The 20,383-nt window shown below is 40.6% G+C and overlaps 1 protein-coding gene across 1 annotated transcript; it reads left to right on the forward strand.

The window, feature by feature from the left end:
• Positions 1-196: 196 nt before the first annotated feature.
• Positions 197-19,319, forward strand: sparc (secreted protein, acidic, cysteine-rich (osteonectin)). Its single transcript, XM_037780559.1, has 10 exons — positions 197-347; positions 10,517-10,582; positions 11,013-11,066; positions 12,731-12,827; positions 13,970-14,091; positions 14,203-14,323; positions 15,777-15,910; positions 16,900-17,048; positions 18,235-18,383; positions 18,579-19,319. The coding sequence occupies exons 2-10, from the start codon at positions 10,526-10,528 to the stop codon at positions 18,605-18,607; spliced, it is 912 nt and encodes a 303-aa protein (XP_037636487.1). The 5' UTR covers positions 197-347; positions 10,517-10,525; the 3' UTR covers positions 18,608-19,319.
• The last annotated feature ends 1,064 nt before the right edge of the window (positions 19,320-20,383 follow it).

Genomic DNA, 20,383 nt, shown 5'->3' on the forward strand with positions numbered 1-20,383 from the left:
TCTAAGAAAGAAGTCAACATGAACATATCTAAGAGGAAAAAAGGTGTAAATGAACATGCTATCTATTAAAAAGAGAGAGGAAGAGGTTTGAACTGATAAAAAGATCTTTGCATTGGTTTAAAGCTGTATTTCTGAAAGTGTAGTTACTCAGTTACACCACAAAACTGAGCAGGAAGAGAGAGGGAGGGTGTAATGGGAGGTTTGAGTGTAGGGAGGTGGGGGTCTGTGTCCAATCTGGGACGTCCCACTGGAAATGTCTTCTGTGTGAACCGCTGAGGCTGTTAGAACGTCCTGGGTCCCGCATACAGCTGACTTCTCTACTATTTCCCTGCTTTGCAAAGCAAAAGGTAAGAGCTCTCACTCTGCACGCAATCTCCTGACTCTGGTTATCAGTTATCATGTGACGCTGCAGGTCTGGAGAAGATTTAATATTTCACTTTGTAGTCTGGGAAATTTATGGAGGGAGAGAACAATCAAAGTTGGCAGGAACTTACTGGCAAATTTAGGTTTTTAGTTTATTGTGATAATCCTGCTATAAAACTTTTATGTTGAGGGAGAAGTTTGATGAAGATGAACTTTTAAAAACTGTTTTTTTTTGCCCTAAAATGGATTCACATTTCTTTGCCAGTTGTGATAAATAAAATATGCAGTTTCTTTCTCTGCAAGTCTGAACCAAGCAGCAAAATCACAGACACACAGCTGACCTGCTGCAATCTCAAAAATCCAATCCAGTATTGAAAAGTCACACTTGATTACCTGCAGCAGTTTCTCCAGCAGCTGCCTGCATTGCTCTGAGGTGGTAATTTCTCAATTTTCCACCCAGTTTTCCACAATCTACACTTACTTTAACAGGACTGACATCTGCTTTAACAGGCAGCTACCGTGGCCTCAAACCTCAGTGAACAATCTCCTCTGTCATTACTGCCAAAACAGCTGCGAGGAAAATCGTTCCCTGCAGGTAAACAAGCTGTGATTATGAGGATTCAATCTCTCCGGAGGTGATTGTGTGCCACATCGGCAATAGGAGGAGAAGGAGGAGGAGGGGGAGGCGAGGGGGATTGTGGGTTAAAGCTTGGGGGAGGAAGGAGATGCGGTTTAATTTTTGATTGTTTTTATGTTTTGTTGTATCCTATGGGTTGATTATCTGCTGTCAAATGCTTTATAAAACTTATGATTCACTGTCAGACTTTAGTTTAGATGCAGGAACTGCTGTTGTCTCTTTGTTTTTGAAGATTTCCAAGTTTTGTTAATAGATTCTGCAGGATTTAAGTTATGAAAATAAAGTAACTAGACAGAAAGAAAGAAAGAAAGAAAGAAAGAAAGAAAGAAAAGCTGGAAGAGGATGAGAAGGAGTGGGGGTGGACGGGATTCCAACAAAGCCTGCATGGTCGAGCAATGGGAGCCTTTCTCCGACAAATATCTCTCCCTGCCTTCATCCCTCCGTGACTCCCCCTCTCTGATTACTCCCATGTTAAGGAATGCGGGTTGCCATGGCGATCAGTTACCAGCTGTTTAAAGCGCTCAGTGAGTTAGTTCAGATGCCTTCAAGTGTCTCGGGACGTCACTCAAGCTCACTCACGGGGAGAGGGATTTGCAGAAAGAGGCTGAAATTCTTGCATAGTTTGGTTGAAGGTTTTGGTCCAGGGCTGTTTTTCAGAGAAATTTCCTGTTTCAACATGACAACGTGCACAAAGCCAGATCCATAAAGAAATGCTTTTCCAAGTTTGGTTTAGAGGAACTTAACTGGTTTGCACAGAGTCCTGACTTCAACTCCATCCAACACCAAACTAGAAGGAGCCAGACCTGATCACCCGACATCAGTGTTGGACCTCACTAATGCTCTTATGGCTGAATGGGAGCAAATCCCTGCAGTCAGGTTCCAACAACAGTAGTCAGGGTTGGGTGTGCTGGTTATTGAAAACTGATTTTCTAAACCTGCTTTGTTAGTTTCTCTAAAAAAAATTAAAAAAACACAATCAAATATAGATTAAAAGATTTAAAGAGATCAATATTTAAAGCCCCCCTCCACTCAAAAAAATGTGTTTTGCATGTTGTACCTTCTTGGATATTCAATCTTCACTGTGCAGAATCATCTATGTGTTTTCATTTGCGTCTGCTGAAGGAGGATATTTTCTCTGTACTCACCTTAAATACGAGTTTTAACACGTGGACGTACGAGATGATTTTGTACCGTCACAACTAGTAACCAATCATGGTCCAATATTCAACTGACACGCGTGATGTGGAAACTTGAGGCCTCTTGGGAAAGGACTTTTCAGTGAAGTGTCCAGCAGTTTAGCTGTACTGGCATTTTTCCCCAGGATGATACAGTATAAAGCAAATATTCTGTATTTGCTTGTTCCAGCCCTTTATTATACTATTCAAGCCCAAGACGGCATGTTTATTTAAGGTTGTACGGTGGCATCAAGTGGAAATATTGTAGATGTTTCAGCATCTTTTGTTTCAAGAAATGTAGTAATTCCTCTGACTTTCTTCTTGCAAGTTGTTTGAGACAATCTGAGATGATACAGATTTGTTTTGCTCTGAAAACACATTATACTCTCTACTCCTGTCCTCTCTCCTCAGTCTGAATAACATGTTTAAAATTGTTCTGTGGTTCTAAATGAAGTTCTTTTGTTCCGCGTTCGTCACACCTGTCTGGGAAGACTGAAGGACAAAGTGTCTGCATTAGTATGAGTGAGGAGGAGACAGAGCGTCTCTGGCTGCTTAATTGTTGAGGTGGCAGGTCTGAACCGAAGAGGAGGAGGAGGAGGAGGAGGAGGAGGAGGAAGAGGAGGAAGGGGAGGGGAGGGGATAGTGGCGTTGAAGCTGAGGATGCTGGGAAATACTGGGCCAATTTGGCAATCTCTAGAAAAGCTCTAATCCCCCGACAGGAAATACGGATTGTGCAGCTGTCTGAACTCAATGTGGAGAAGAAGATTCTGGAGTTAATGTCGGCAAGAAGGACAAAGAAAGAAACAGATGGAGAGAAAGACTGGGAGAGGGAAGATGATGAAAGTTAACAGAGAAAAAGGTTGTAACAGAGAAACTAAATGTGACTCATCCTGTTGAGATGGAAAAATCCAGCCACGATTACATCATAGCTCTGCAATTATTCTATTTATTTCAAACCAACATTGTAAAAGACATCACTTCCTGTGTGGCTGTGTGAGGTGAACAGACAGCTATAATGAAAACTCATTCTTGAGCTGGTTGAATCACTGTTATTAGCGGGCATTTATTTGAGGGCAGCAAAAGCCGCATTTATATGACAGAGTTGTGTTTTATATTATTGTATGTTTCTCTGAAGCTTTAATTATTGCCACTAGGAAGACTATAATAATCAGAGATTTAAAAACGTCAAAGTGATTTTTATTTTACACACTGACTTGCTGGCTGGCTGCCATACTGACCACATAAAGGTGATGCTTTCTGGCCTCTCACAGTGTTCATACAATAGCAAGACTGAGACGGGTCGCTGGAGATGACAAAAGGCATTTCAACTACAGATTTACGCCAATGAGACTTTGACTGATGATGTAAAAACAAAAATTTTAGTTGTTGAATCATTTTATCTTTGCAGACATTAACAGTAATAACAATAATGTAAAAAGACACAAAGAGAACAGAGAGCAAAGTGCAATCAAAGCCAAATGAAAGCAGAAACACTCCGTGACTGAACAACAATACAGTGTTGTACAAGATGTGTTTGGCTTTTATTTTGCAGAGACATATAATATTTCTGGCCTCGAACCACAGTAGAGAGCTCAGAGAGAAGACAAACAAATCATCAAAACGCTGAGGGAACTGTTTATTGCCTCAAGTGAAATTCAGTAAAAGTAGGAAACGAGAGGATGTGTCCTGATGAAGACAAGGGGGAAGGGAGTCAAAGAGGTCAGGTGACGAGAAACTCAGGTTACATATATCCTTTTCCCATGAACGCTCCTCCACTCTTCCCTTGTTGTTTGTGCTCTTTGTGCTCAGAGTTTCCTGAGTGAGTGATTGCGATGACTGGTGGTCTCTCTGAAACTGCTCTTTGTCCAGGTAACTTAGAGGGGTTTCCCCCTGAACCCTCCAGAGAAATACATTTGGCAGGTGTCTTATTGCCGGTTGAGGAGATAGAAAGGGCTACAGTCGCTGCAGGTCACTTAGATCAACCTTTTAATTGACCAAGCTTGTAGAATTCATCTCTGAAAAAAAGACTAAAAGCCTTGAATCTGATCTATAGCTTTATAACAGTTTACATTTTCTGACTGTGTCTTTGTTAGCTGACCACGAAGAGCTTAGTTCACATGTTGCATCTAGAAACGTGTGGAAAATTCCAGGCGTGCTGCTTTCTCCAAGATGCTTGGTAGGTTGCGCTCCTGCCGCGCCTACGAGACAAGTAAAAAAGTCTGTGGGACAGATCATAAAGCTCTGGACAGCCCTGCACTACAATAATTAATGGCTCCTATTTACCGTAGACTGATACAGACAATGGATAGAGAGGCTTTACTGCCAAACTCAGATCTCTTGACATTGTTTCCACCACCTGTTTGACCTTTCACATTCCCAAAAAAATCAGTCCGTCATAAAGACCAAATGATAGAAACCATTGTAGAAGAGACTCCTTCCTTGTCTTAGATTTTATTGTTTTTTATACTGAACCACCATCAAGTTTGAAGGAAGAAACAAGTGTAATAGAAGCTGACAGGTGACGACAGAGAGACACAAAGACGCTGCAACCTTGCTGGCTCAAGAAGTACAGTACAGTCTACAACAGTAAATTACTTAAAGGGCAGGTGTATTATTTTTTTTTAGTCTTCTGATAATAACTTCACATTTTTGAGTGGGGTTTCTTTTTCTTCTTGGAATTTCAGTCCTTGTTTCTGATATGAAAAATGGAGACAGCAGATGATTTTGGATGCAAAATTAAAGTTTTATCTTGCTACATCAGAGGGAAACAAAACTGTTGAATCCTGATGTTTTCATCAAACCTCAGATCAGATCAGATCAAATCTCCTTCTACAGAGCTCAGACAGAGGAAATCACTGTTTCTCCTCAGAGCCTTTACTGAATATTTGCCGTCTCAGTCCTTTGCATGCCAGTGTTGTTTGTCTGCACTGTTTGCTGGCAGACAGACTGCTACAGGTTGTTTTTCCAACCCGCCTGTTATGTCACCGAGGAGAAGAAGAAAGAATTCCTCTAAATCTGCTCCCTTTAAAGAGCATCTGAAGCAGAGAGAGAGAGCGATATTAGAGAGAAAGCGAGACCGATAGCAGCTCCAGAGCAGGTTGTTTGCCTCCACAGCCAGTTTACACTTGCTTACCTAACTAACCTCCCAAATTAAATACATTTGAGGAGAAAAAGGGCCCCTTTATGGGCCTGAAGTTTCCCTTTTAGCCTCGGCCCTGTTTGATTATGAGAGCAGCTTTCCAAATAAAATAATTTGTTTTGCTGTTACGTCAGTTCGTCCGGCCCAATGATCTCTGACCAAACAGGAATATGTTAAAGTGGACATACGACGGGAACACTGCGTCCCTCCAAATCAAATACTGAGCCCACACTTTCTGGAGATGACACCATTTTACTATTTTCCCCTCTTTGCGATCTCATTAAAACTGTCGCTTCCAGTCAGACTTATATGTGTGTCTGAAATTCTTTTTATGAAACTTCCCGTCAGCAGAACACCTCGTTGTTTTTTTTTAGCTGATCTTTTTTAAAAGTACAGAGACGTTTCCTTGTGCAGGTTATTTGGAGACGTCACTGTCTGCGTCCTCTGCCAGGGTTTTCTGTATTTTTCCACGTCCAAGCCCAAGACTTCTCATCTCTGGACCTTCACAAACAGTAGTCCCCATTGTAAAAGTCCTCACTTGACTCTGCATTAAGCACTTAACGATTTGTACTTTCCCTGGACAGGGAGAACAAAACGATGCAACAATAATCAGGTTGCTTTTTAGTTTTATTCTCCAGAATTACTCTCTCTTGTCAGTTAGCGGTACGGTGTGAGCAAGAATTGTTGTTGCAGTTTTGAGGTGTATCACTGGAGGACGTGGCTCTCCAGGCACGCTCATCTGATGATAAAACGTGAATAAACTTGCTCTCAAAAAGAAGAATGCTACATCTTCAACAACTGGATTACACATCAGTCATTTCTGAACGTGCACTTTGACTATTTTGAAAGTGACAACAGAAGAAGTATGCGCCTAAAGGCGAACAATCAATTATTCTTTATTGTCTAAATGACAGAACATTCTTGTGTCGCTTCAGGATTTGTCAAACATGTCAACACTCTAGTCGACTATATGCAAACTTTACCCTCTTCACTGCATCTGTTCAAACATGTTAGCCTATTCAGACGCTTCGTGTCAAGAGGCCCTCCTACGTTCTTTAGGACGCCCGGCAACCAGCCGAGCAAAGTGCTCCTCCACCCCCAAAATGTCACGTTCAGTTTCCCTCAAGGCGATGTTTTTAGAGACGTGGCATTCATCTTCACTTCCTCCGAGTCTGAGATGATAATCGCTGCACATGTTAAAAGAACAAAAGAAGAACATTTTCCAAAGTTTAATGTTCTGTGAGAAGATCGGATGGTTTAGTTTTATTGATTTATTGTTGGTTTAAACCTGCTGCCCTCTTATTCGAGCTGCAGGAATTCCAACTATTCCCAGCTCTGTTTTGTAAATCTTATTATCCCCCGCTGATCTCCTGCAGCGTTCAGTACAGTGTATTGTACAAACTGTGTCGGCTCACTTCTGTGTTATTGCCCTGCATGAGGAATTTCCTTCGCAGTAAAAAACTCAACAGAAACAAGAGATACAAACTGATGTGAGGCAAAATGTTTTTGACATCAAGCCAAAAAATAACGGAAACGTGGGTGAATGAAATGACAGCAAGGACTTAGATCTTTACAGTCGGCCTCCAGAGACACGTTAACGTACCCGTATACATCCCATACGCCGTTTGATGTCAGATCGTTTCTGGATGTCTGGCTGAAACAGCTGATTTAATGGAGGTGCAGAGGGAGATAACTAATAGAGAAAGAGGGGGGAAGACCAAGCAACGCCATGCTCCATTACCGAACAAAGACACCCTTATTTAGTCCTTCAGACGAGACGTGATGAAGGAGGAGAAGCAGAGATGGAGAAAGAGTTTCACCAACAATGGATGCTCAGACAATCAGATGGAGACGAGAGGTAAATCAGATAGACGGATAGATGCTTTCCTTGTGATTAGATGAAAAAGAGCCTATAAAATAGCGTGTAGACTTCACATGGATGTGTATTTGCGTAAAAGAAGAAGAAGCCAAATCTCACTCTTAGGGAGATTTCACAAGCCATAGTCCATTTGGTTAGCATATTCTGTATGTTCTCTTCGGCCCAGATGTCAAACCAACAACTAAGTCCGTCCTCTCCCACTCATGTTAACCTGTCATTACTTGTGTCCATCTCAACAAATGCCCACACAGGCAGCCTGCATTTTAGTTCGCTTCCTGCAGTCGGATTATGTTCTCACTGCAAGCGGACCGCACAGGCTTCGCTTGGAAACCACCTCTTGCAAGCGGTCTCGGACCGGTTGTTTTGGTCCGAACCAGAATATGATTACTGTGTTCACAACTGCCCAAACAAACCGTACCAGAGTTTGCTAAAACGGACCAATGTTGGCTTGTAAAAGCGCCCTTATTCTTACATAAAACCCCCCAAACGGTACAGAATCATAAAAAATAAATTAGGAGGCAAGTTTATACTTGTACATAAACAAGACTATATATCGGTCATAAGACTTTAAAAACCACATTTTCGTTATCAAAAATATTTGGTTATGTTAAAAAAACAGTGATTGGCTAACGGATTGTCATTTTAAACTCTCAAATTATGATATTGGTATCAGTCTTACATATACAAATACAGTGCTGTTCGGGCTCTAATTGATTGTAATATAATGAAAAACCAAACCAATGATCTTAAACATTTGTGCTCTTTTGAGAATACGTACAAGGTGGAGTTACTGTTATTGGTGGGCAACCTGATCTCATGGGAAGGCGCATAAATACCAGGACATTTAGGATATTCCACGTGTCATGATTTAGGCTTTTCGCGTATTATTTGACGCCACGTCGTTAGTGTGAAATGGCCGTGGTTATGTTTAGGCAACAAAATTGCTTAGTTAGGTTTAAGAAAAAAGTCATTGTTGGGCTTAAAATAAGTACGTAAACTAAGTGAAATATGTACGTAAACAACGTAACATAAGTATGGAAAACACATCACAAATGTCAGCGTAACTTCAAAATAACTCAGCAACACTTTGGGACACAAACACCGGTCTCGTGGTTGAAGTCCTGTGTTTGTTGGACCCTTCCACCTCCCTACCCGCCCACCATAAGTCTTTCACTCTTTTTATTTTACGTCTCTAGCTCTAGAGCATATTCATGCTGATGCGTTTACATTGCAACATAGGAACATCTAATATCTCAAGCTTGTAGGTGGAGGCTTTTATCCGAATCACCTCATATCACTATAAGTATTATACAGAAAGCCCCAGTAGGAACTGAACCTGGCTCCATCCATTCAACTGCACAAAATCACACATCAGGGATAGATTCTTACATAACTTGTCAGGGTTTTCAGATGTAAATATGTGTTTAGCAAAGCCGTATGGAAAGTATTTTTTCCAAACAGAAGCCTGGTGGAAATCCGAGGAGTTAAAGTATGTCTGCCTCAGGTGGAAAAATGTTGTGAAACCGCACATAAAGACAGGAGGCTGTTTCCATCCAGATGGCAGAAAGTTATTTTGACTCAGTCGTGTTTCTGAAGCTTTATTTAGTGCAATCAGCTACTGTGCTCTGGCTCTGATTTACGCTCCAGAATGAGAGAAAATCCCTGTCAGCGGGTGAAATGATGTTCTGGGACTGAGACTCAACAAACCCACAAACAATCAGAGACAGTTTCAACAGGAGCTGCCAGTAAACAAAGCGGACATTGAGGGTTTTGTTTGGGAAACTGGAGAGTTTCCATCAGTCTGTAGAGAGAGAGTTGTGTTACATGTTGGGTCCAGATGCTTCTGTTGTTTTCAGAAAGACTGCAGGGCTTCATCAGTGTACGGTGGGTTAATGATTAGACTTTATTCAGATTCAGATTATTTTTATTGATCCTAATACTGATTTTTCTCATTTCATACGAGTCAATAAAGAAACTCAAATATAGAGAAAGTAAAAAAAAAGACTATGTTCAGCAGATTGTCACAAACAGACATTTGTGAGGTGTTTTGTGATTCTTGTTGGTAAAAAGGTGAAACAAAGAAAAGTTTAAACATTTTCGGAGTCATCATATACAAGTTGAATATTTTCTGTTTTCTGCTTGATTTTACTTGATTTTTTAAATCTTTGCATTGGTTGATTCTTGGGACTTTGTCATTGCGATAAAAGAGGAGACTTCCAGACTACTCCTAATAAAGCTACTTAGTTAGGTTTAGGAATAGATTGACTTGGCTAGACAACAAAACTACTTAGTTAGGTTTAGGAAAATATTGCAGGTTTGGGTTAAAATAACTCCAGAAGTGCTGTAACTTAAGTACAGAAGTTACATGACAAATAAATCAACTTTGACTTCTACTTTCACACGGGACATGAACGCCAGTCTCCTGGGCGGAAGTCCTGCGTTTTTTTACCCATACCATCCACCCCAACCTCCTCCCTACGCGGTGCAATTACGTGGATTACATACGAATTGATTTCGTATTGACCATCATGAAAAAATATAAAATTTGTGTCTATGTACATGAATCAATACATTAAATTTGACGAACTGCTGTGCGACTGGACTGGACAGAAGGCTTTATTTATGATCTAGGTGTTCCTCAGGGAACCCTCTGAGGACCCCTATGTGTGCAATAATCCTGATTTGTTGTCCTTTTAAGATGAACGACATTCAATAAATTCAACACTTAAGGACAATATTCCTTGGTTCAGATTGGGTAAAAGGTACTGTGATGGAATTTTCCATCAATTCCTCTCTTATTGGTAGAAAGGTCAGAGTGTTTGTCAGAGTGTCCCTCTGTTGACATTCTTGGGTTGGAGTCCTGTCTAGAGGAGCCACCGTTATCTGTACAGCTGTGCCTGTAGTGGAGACCGTAGAGCCATTCGCTAGGGCAACCAGGGTCAGAGATGCCAGAGGAACGGAGTAAGTCAAAACATGATAAGGGGTAAGACACTGAGCACCGGGGAGGAAGGACAGAGTTGTGAGGCCTTCACGCAGAGAGCATCTATTGTGGAGACCTGTCAATTCTCCTTGATCAAGCTTCAATAAACCTTCTTTTGTAAGACATCATCAGCTCCGGACCTCTTCCTTCCAAAGATAACTTGTATATCAATTATTCCATCACAGGTACCACACCCAAAGGATATTGAAAAATGACAACAAAGCAAACACTAGACATTAGTTTATGTGGCTTCACTTAATAATAGTTTTTGTTTGTGTGGACGTGACTATAAAACTTGAATAAAGGAAAACCGGTTCACCTGTCCGTCTGTTTGTCTCCACAGACTTTGAAGATGAGGGTGTGGATCGTCTTCGTCCTGTACCTGGCTGGCCACGCCATGGCTGCTCCCGTGAGTTATACCGTGTGTGTGTGTGTGTGTGTGTGTGTGTGTGTGTGTGTGCTCTGCTTCAGGCTTTATGAGCATGTTCCTCTCTTTGTGTGTTTTCCTGAGTCTGTCTCCTCCTTTCTCCTTTCCTGTGTGATTATCAGCTACGTGTGTGTTTTCCATCCAAGTGCAGTTCCTGTGTATATCTACTGTGTGTGTGTGTGTGTGTGTGTGCATGTGTGCTTATTGCAAGTCTATGTTCGCTTTCCTAAATCCAGCTGGAAAATCCGCTGTAGCTGAGTGTTTATGAGCATGAAAATTCAAAGTGTGTGTGTGTGTGTGATCATTGTCTGCTTCTGACTTCCTTCACGCAAGTGTGTTGTTCTATGAGCACCCACAAGTGTGTGTTCATGCACATGAGTTATAATGTTTAATCTGTGTGTGTGTGTCTCAGACTGAGGAAGAGCCCATCGTGGAAGAGCTGATGACCGAGGAGCCGATTGTTGAGGTTAGTCCAGATGTTCATCCTGTTTGAGAGTACACCAGCCACGTTTTTCTTCTCTCCTTAAAAACTTAAATGATGCAAACTAAAGTCGGCGTTAAATAATTTATATCTTAATCCACCTCAATCAAAGAATTGCAAGAGCATAGATCTCTGAAGCAGGTTATGGTCAATGCATTCTCACTCCCATTCTTTTCAAAATGAACTTCCAACGTACATTGTACATTGTTTGTGAAACTCGACTCAAATACTTTTGCTCTCTTCTGAATTTGATTTGGCGTCCGTGATGTGTTTCCTGAGCCATGCAGCTGCTCAGAGACATGATCTGATCCGTGATGGAGCTTTGGGGGTTTCAACTCTGCAGCCAGAGAAGTTCAGTGGTATTTGTTCACGTGACGGTGGTGGTGGACGCCCACAGCTGACTCATTTACTGAGCCTGTGAAACAAAATTGATCCATCACAGAATCATTGGAAACCAAATGCAAGTAGCAAAAACATCCTGTGTGTTTATTGCACTTGATAAATCATTTTATTCTGATTCTGTAGAAGCTGCTGGAGATCAGTTATACATCATTCCAAGGGGATATACTGCCACCATGTTTAAAGGGTTATGTTTCCAACCTTTTTGACTTGTGGGTCAAAGCAATTTTGAATCCTTATAAGGAGTGACTTTTTTTTTCTCAGCCGGTTTAATTTGAATAATGTTTACAGGCTTGAAGAGGTGAAAGTCTGCAGTATTTCACAACAGTGTACAGAGTGTCTATTTGCACCCAGGTGAGAATACTGTAGGCACATGGCAGCTGTTCGGCTATTTACACCCACCTACGTTGAATATGCGACTTAATTTAACAATAGTTAGTTAGTGTTTTCTGCCAGAAAGGACACCTGAGTGCTAATAGAATCTGCTTTTAAATAATCTCAACACTCCTAAAGTGAATGTGAAACATGAAAGTCTGGATGTCAGTTTGTTCCACCAGGGTTTAACTGTTACTGGTGGAAATCTTAGATCTGGATATTTACCAAAATCCAATCACCAAATCCATTTGTTACCTCTGCGGCTTTTGACAAATGTTTCCAACAAACTGAGAGGGATGAAAACATGAAATCCTTCCTGCTCCGTCCACAATTTTGACACAAAAATGTGTTGAAAAAGCCTGTTGTAAACAATATTAAACTGCCGAAATATCCCCTTACGAAAGCGTCTTCACATGAACCTTTTATCGTTTCCTGCTCCAGAGGTCCAGCGGGACCAGAGATCCCACAGCTGTTAATTTTAGCCGTTCGTTCTGCCCGCCAGCCATTACGTTCTTCATGGCTTCACCACATGTGGACCCAGCTGCTTGTTGTTGTTGGATATTATGGTCTCGCTGCTCCCAGACTCTGTTTGGCCTTCAGGGAGGAACCTTCTTTAGTGGTGACGTTTAAACTTTTTCGGAGGAAAACCAGGGGTATTTAAGCGGTTTGCTTTAAGTGGACGTCGGGCAGAAATAGACCTGAAGACTGTTGCACGAGATTCAGAGAGAGAGTTAAGAGAAAGCGATATCAGATCAGAAGGGTTGACTGGAGGAGCTGGTTGTCTTCACTCCGATGCACCCCAGACGACATTAAATTCCTCTGCATGTGACTCATAAGCTGCTTACAGTGTGACCTCTGACCTCTGTTGTTCCCAGGAGCCCGAGGTGGGGGCCAACCCAGTCCAGATTGAGATCGGAGAGTTCGATGAGGCCATCGAGATTGTTGAAGAAGAAGAAGAAATTGTTACCGAGAGTAAGTTCACAAGTGCACAAATTTACATAAATTCCCAGGAGATTTACCATAACCACAAATTCAGTCACACAAATTCAAATGAAAGTCTGAAGTCAAACTTCTATAAATCCTTCAGATTGAGAGGTTGCTGTGTCTCTAGGTTTAAATATCATGTCATGTTTGTTGTTTTACACATCGACCGTATCTCTTAACACAATGTGACAACATTTGATTTAGCTGCGTTTCTCTCCTCTGACGTCCTGCTACGCTATCTGGACCGCAACGTAACGTTTAGTGAAGCCTCAGTCTGGCGAATCAAACATCCCATAATAACAGGCCACTGTAATTACATGTTCCAGCTTTAAGTAGCAGCTGAACCACTGACAGCAGGAAACAGCCCAACTGTACAAAATGTACGGACATTTAATTCTGCCTGTTGAAGGATTTTCTGCTTTACTTCTGTTAAAAGAAGCAAATACCACAATTAAAGAAATATAATCCATTAAAAATAAATGCCCTGCATTACAGATTAGAGCATCGGTTCACCCAAAAATCTACCCATGCTGATAGTTTTCATTTTATATGTTGATGTTATTTTATAAGTTTCTTGTTTTTTTTCTCATATATTTTCACAAATGACATGTAGGGGAGCTTTATTTATTTATTTTTAATAACACAACTGTCATTGCATTCCAAAATAAAGGAGTCTGATCTTTGTGAATTGGACTGTTCTTGCAATAAGGCTCATTTTTGCACCAAAAAACATAAATTTTGCACCAAATGTCTGCATATTACATAAATTAAATATGTGCAAATAGCATAGGAGCAGTCAGAAATGTTTGTGCACATTTGAGTACAATATAAAGCAATACAGTCTTTTTACTGAAAGTGTCCCTTTAAGTTCAGCAACTAAACTAAACAAGCTCTGCTCCTGTCAGTTTAATGTTTCCGTGACTTCTGCTGTTTTTCATGAATCAGCGACTAAAGACAGGCACAAACTCTTTCTTGTTGCTTATTAATCCTCTCACACATGAATGACTTCATTTGAGTTTCTTCTGGCAAAAAAACACTGCTCTAGAGGACTGGAAAATATTTGTGTCTGGATTGGGTCATGGTATCCGCTCGGCCATTTCCTGAGAAATAACTCTGTGCTCTTCTCACAGATCCCTGCCTGAACCACCACTGCAAGAAGGGCAAAGTGTGCGAGGTGGATGAGAGCAACACCCCCATGTGTGTGTGCCAGGACCCCACCACCTGCCCCGCTGCCGAGGGAGAGTTCGAGCATGTGAGTTTGAAAAACAGTCAAAAGTTCGTAGTGGATGCAGCTGCTAATGAAATATAATCACACAGAAGCTCAGAGCTGTGAGAACTCATCCGTCTGGGTTTTCCTTCTCAGGTTTGCGGCACCGACAACAAGACCTTCGACACCTCTTGCCACTTCTTCGCCACCAAGTGCGCCCTGGAGGGAACCAAGAAGGGACACAAGCTGCACCTCGACTACATCGGACCCTGCAAATGTGAGCTCCCGCCCACACACACACTCTGTGCTTCTGACACTTCACTGGTCATAACTCCTGAACTTGCATGCATGTTCTTGGTGGAGACAAACCATTAATGGTCAGTAAAATGACCGTGATCATTAAGATTATGGGTTGAGATCTGGTGAGTTATTAGAATTTACAGACAGCTCGATAAAGACTGAACTTTAGGAATGATTTAGACTGTTTGGAGTCATTGAAAGAGTATGTGGCCTCCACCCTGTGGACACGCCCGTCTCACTGGAGCCAGATGTTAACGCTGGCTGTGGGGAAAATAGAACAATCCCATTGGCTTTTTGTGGCGAAAACCAGGGCGATGGTAACTTCCTGGTTGGCCTACAAAAATATGTCATGCCTGCAGCACTCTATTTCTGCCTTCGCTTTTAACCACTTTAGCTGGAACTTTATGTCATTATCTTTAGTTGCAGTTTATGAAAGTTGTGTTTATGTTGTCCTCTGTGTCTTCTTTTGACATCATGTTTCTGTTGTTTATCGGTTTCTGTCTGTTTGTTCACTATTGAGGCATCAGATGTATCTTGAGTTCCTATCATCTGTATGCTAAGAAGCTATAAGACGCTTCAGCTCAGCTCTCTGTGTGTTCAGTGTTTTGACTCTTTGCATTGCTGTGATTGATGGGTGAGTCAGACCGTCATGTCTGGATCTGTCTGGATCTGTCCGGCGGCCTGCAGGCTGCATTTCTTCCACTGTTCAAACTGAGTGTGTGTGTGTGTGTGTGTGTGTGTGTGTGTGTGTGTGTGTGATGTTCAGTGTGAGGAGATGAGTCAGGGCCAAAAGGTTCAAATGGAGATCAGGGTGGTGTTCAGTAGATCAAAAATAAAACAGGATGCATGTTGCTAATGTGTGATAATTGAGGATGAAATTACATAAATATTGAGGTACAGATTATTTTTTGCTGTTGGACGTTAACTGGCGGAAAATCTGCCTTTTTTCATGGCACTTAACAGATTTAAGATGTCTTTATTTTTTAAAAAACAGTAATATTTGAGAAAATGTCAAACAGTTATCTATTAATTTACCCCAATGGACAAGAGGTCAGTTTATTAATTTCTATAAAATGTCAAAAAATATCAGCAGGTTTCAGTTTAATACAACTTTATTTATTCCAACTAATTAGAATATAAACTCATAGTGCTACAGTAATGGTCAAACGGTCAAGTAATACGCCAACAAATGCCTTTTAAAATAGAATGCAGGTCAAATTTCAAATCACACCTCTATTGAACTATGAATCACACATCAAACCAAACTAAAAAATGCCGTCCATCAAATTAGCTCCTGTTCCACTAGTCATTATTAATTTATTGTATGTGTCAGAAATGTCATAATTCCTCTTGTGTGCCTAAGTGAAGGCTTGAGGTTCATGAATTTAAGTTACAGTTTTTACAGTACAGTACTGTTTTTGTCCCCGCAGTCATCGAGCCCTGCGTGGACGCCGAGCTGAGCGAGTTCCCCCTGCGTATGAGGGATTGGCTGAAGAACGTTCTGGTGACTCTGTACGAGCGCGACGAGGACAACAACCTGCTGACCGAGAAGCAGAAGCTCAGGGTGAGTGGACAGATTTATGTTTCTGTCAGTGGTCCCAATGGAGAATGTGATGTGATATAGATGTTATAATGTGCAGGACTACTTTTTTTCTTCTACATAAATCCTCCTGGAAGTGGAGCAACAATGTAAAATGTGATTTTTTTTTAAATAAGGGTTCAAAAGAAAGCAGAATATACAATACAGATACAAAGAAAACAAGTTTTAGATCCTCATGACACAGAAATCACCCGCTTAATATATTTTATCTTGCAATAAGAGGATATTTTGGGATATAACAAGTTTAGGATTAGTATTTAAAGTCTTTTTGTTATTGTACATATTGTGCCTTTAATGTGCTCTATCAGATCACAGACTTTATTTAAAAGGAGACCAATAGTCAACAGGTTTTCACAAGCTGCCTTGTAAAGGTATAAGAAGACACGTTACACACAGGATAATTCAACTCAATAAGATTTAGTTTGCTTCCAAAGTCCTTTACAAGAGAAATAATACATTAATGTCACAAATATTGAGAGATATTACTATCAATAGTGAAGGTAAATGTTGTACACTGGTTCACCAGACACAGATTAATGCTCGAAATGGCTCATAAAGAACAAAGTCTAATCCAAACAGTCTATACACTTGATTCATTCAGACTGAGGAAATGTTTATATGACTGAAATACACCTAAATACCAGAGACAAGTTATGGATCCACTATACCAGCTTTTAAACTCCACCACTACACCCATCAGAGATGATTTAGCTTTTGTGGAACATTAAGAAAAGCTGCAAAACAACTTTTACAAACAAAAGAACACAAGCTTTGCAGCCACGATTTGACAAAAGTAGTTCTGATGATTAAACTTGCAGCACAAATAACTCCAATTAGCTCACAGTCGGCATCTGCACCATTCAACAAGCTGATTAGGGCTCTTTAACTGCTCTGGTGTTTTTGTGTGTGAGTTTACGTTTTGCTGATGTGGATCGTGTCTGTTAATGTTTCAGGTGAAGAAGATCTTCGAGAACGAGAAGAGGCTGCAGGCCGGCGAGCACTCTATGGACCTGCTGGCTCACGACTTTGAGAAGAACTACAACATGTACATCTTCCCCGTCCACTGGCAGTTCGGCCAGCTGGACCAGCACCCCGTCGACGGGTACGCCTTTAAAAAAATCACTTTATTATAGCGGGACAGACTTGTTCAGCATCCACAACTTTCTTTCACGGATGGAAGAAAAATGGGGAGGTGTTTTGGACAGAATTCAGGTTAGATTCTGACGAGTCAGCAGAACTAAAATATCTGTGTTGGTCAGGCAACAGGCTCAGTGGTTGAGCTGGTGGCAGACTGGGAGCTGGCTGGTTTCCTCTGATCTCACACCACAGCACCACTGATGGATCCAACAGGCAGCTGCTCTTCACTTTATAACTACTACTTTATTAACTACTTATTCTAAAAGACGATGATGTGGCTGCTTGACTCTAAACGCACCACCAGGAACCCACTATTCTCCTTTTGCTTCATTTCAAATCAAGCATTTAATTTATAGCAATATGCAGGAGATGCAATGAGGATGAAGGGAAGGCGTTTTAAGTAGACAATGATTTGACAAAGACATCTGAAACTTGCTTTTATGTAAAAGCAGACGGGACATTTTGTTTTTACGTGATCACAAAAAAGTGAACTTTTAAAGCATCTTCTGTGACAGGCTGTCCTCGTACACCGTTCGTAGCTATACCTATGAAAAGTAATGCATCATATATCCCATGAAATCAATTCGTATGTCATCCCCATAATTGTGAACCAGGAAGTATAAAGAGCGACAAACACCGTGTAGGGAGGAGGTCAGGGTGGATGGGTGGGTCAAAAAACACCAGACTTTTGCCCAGGAGACCGCTGTTTATGTCCCGGGTGAACATTAACGTTGATTTATTTGTCACGTAACTTCAGTATTTAAATTACGCCACTTCTGTAGTTATTTTAATCCAAACTGCAATCTTCTCCTAAACCTAACCAAGTTGGTACCTGTGAAGACGGAAGTTTATTTTGAAAAGACTGTATGCATGTAACATGCGTCACGTTGCTGGACGTTCGTAGAAAAATACACAAAAAATGGGGAATAACTTTTCGTAAGATATCATACAAACTGTTGTATGAGGATATGTTGCCTTATATTTCAACAAACTCTCAAACCAGTTTTCTCATCATCATGTCATAATTGTTTTGTGCTCAGGGAAACTAAGTTTATTACGTAAATTCAACAGAAACACAGAAATTTAATTTTTTTTTTATTGTGAAAGTTGTTTTCCATAATGAATCTCTTGTTTTCTGTATGTGCCACCAGGTATCTGACCCACACAGAGCTCTCCCCCCTGCGCGCCCCACTCATTCCCATGGAGCATTGCACCACCCGCTTCTTCGATCAGTGCGACGCCGACAACGACAAATACATCGCCCTGGAGGAGTGGGCCAGCTGCTTCGGCATCAAGGAGCGTGAGTATCATCACCAAACAAAAAAAAGATCATTGGTTTACCCAGAAATATGAATCGATTTCTGCACTTTTGTAGTTTTTGTGCTTCTTAATTCATCCATAAATAATCCTTTAATTATCCTGTAATTACATTTTGAAATATGAATAAAAATAAATGTGCTGATGGATGTCTTTGTGTGTGTGTGTGTGTTTGCAGAGGATGTGGACAACGACCTCATCATCTAAGCTCCAGCAGCCGTATGACAACTCCTAGTCGCTACTAACGGGACGAAGTGCTGATCCCTAAGTTAAAAAAAATAAATCACAGTAACGGTGCTAATTGCAAATTCTTTTTTTTTTAGTTTTTTTTTTAATAATGACCTTTTCTACCTATACCACTAAAAAAAAGATTACAAAAGAGAAATGTGCACAGTCTGTACTAACCATCTTTGAATTCTCTTGTTTGTTGAACAAAACACCCAGTAAAGAAACTAAAGACCTCTGATGTAAATGTATTGTTGACAATATTATTATTATATATGTTATGATTTGTTCAGGGCTTTAATTGGAGATCAATCTGAAACATTATCGTGAGGAGACAAAACTGTAAAGTGGAAAATAAAGTTTCTAAATAAATGCTCCCTCTGCTTGCTTTCTACAAAACAACTATTTAGTTTTTGCACTCTTTTGGTGGTGGACTCGTCTTTTTTTGTCCTTTTGTGTATTTTGGTTTTTGATCTTTTGACTACTGCTTTAAGAGCTGTTCATTTGTATTTTCCATACGGAGTCCGTGTCCCAGACGAGGACACGCGTGTACTGATATTTTGAAACAATAAAGAGGATATATTGTTTGGAACTTTTAATGAGGGGGAAATCTCGCAGGCTGAGAGTTTTTTCTCATAATTAACATGTTTCTACTGACACTGAGAGCTCGACCAAACTCTTTCCATGAATAAAAGACTATGAAAAGATCTGGAAATCTCTGCATGCATTCATATCTTTCTCCTCTGCTACAGTCAGGAATTTTTGTTGAGATGATCTGAGGAGGGATCAGCATGGAATCATAAGAAGGCCGGTTTGTTTACTCGATCATGTACTTTTAACGAATCTAGAGTTTCATTTTTATCATTCCCGGGTATTTAAATAGATAAAATCTCTTCATCCTCAGTGGTCACTTGTTTTGTATTATGTGACTCTGAATGCTGCCTTTGTGCAGCAGTTATATTTTAAAGCCTTCTGTCATGCGTCTAATTTGAGACCCAAAGGAGCCCTTTTACAAGCTTCTAAATCTCTTCTGCCTTTCCTCCTGTTTTCTTTCCTAATCTTTTTCTCTCAACCTCCATCGGTCTACAGTCACAGATTTGGTTTCTATAATGTTGAAGACAAACATTTTGAGTTCATTCTGATGTTATTGCTCAAGAGTCAGCCCTAAGATGCAGATGCTGTGGGTTCTAGTAGAGGAATTACGGGTTTATGAAGGTATTTTTATGGATTATTTGTCATAATTCCAACTAAATCTCTAATCTAAATTCTTAAGTGTTCAGTTCAGTTCAGTTTTTTTCAGGCAGCACATCAGCTTTCTGAAAAGAAAGGAAAGTTTAGATAATTCAACGTGTTGGTTCCTTGCAAATTCAAAATTGATCCAGCTCCAAAAACTCCATTGAGAAGATAAGCCACTGAAAACCATCGTCGTCTTGAGCCCAACAAACTAAAATCACCAAGTTCAAAACTGCAGTCAAGCTTGGATAGCAACTGAAAATCTTGTTTTTGCTGATCTCCAGTCTGGTGAAACCTCTCACCTTGCTGCACTGATGTAGAGGTGTGTCATTACATTGTTACATCGTTGTTGGGTGAGGTCAAAAGCATAAAACACTTCAAACTCTCCAACCCTGTCTCCTACAAAATTACATTCCCATAAAACTAAACTGCACTCTCAATTACGTTTGGAGGAAAACATATTTTCCCCCAGATTACAGTCGCAGTTTTAAACAGTTTTAAACAGTTTTAAACACGTGCTAAACA

This window comes from Sebastes umbrosus, chromosome 9, assembly GCF_015220745.1.
Source record: "Sebastes umbrosus isolate fSebUmb1 chromosome 9, fSebUmb1.pri, whole genome shotgun sequence".
NCBI classification, from domain to species: Eukaryota; Metazoa; Chordata; class Actinopteri; order Perciformes; family Sebastidae; genus Sebastes; species Sebastes umbrosus.

Bases quoted from the DNA above. Each gene is read 5' to 3' on its own strand.
- sparc (XM_037780559.1), top strand. From the start codon at position 10,526: ATGAGGGTGTGGATCGTCTTCGTCCTGTACCTGGCTGGCCACGCCATG. The intron at 12,828-13,969 runs GTAAGTTCACAA...CTCTTCTCACAG, and splicing joins AGAAGAAATTGTTACCGAGA to ATCCCTGCCTGAACCACCAC. The intron at 14,324-15,776 runs GTGAGCTCCCGC...TTGTCCCCGCAG, and splicing joins CTACATCGGACCCTGCAAAT to TCATCGAGCCCTGCGTGGAC.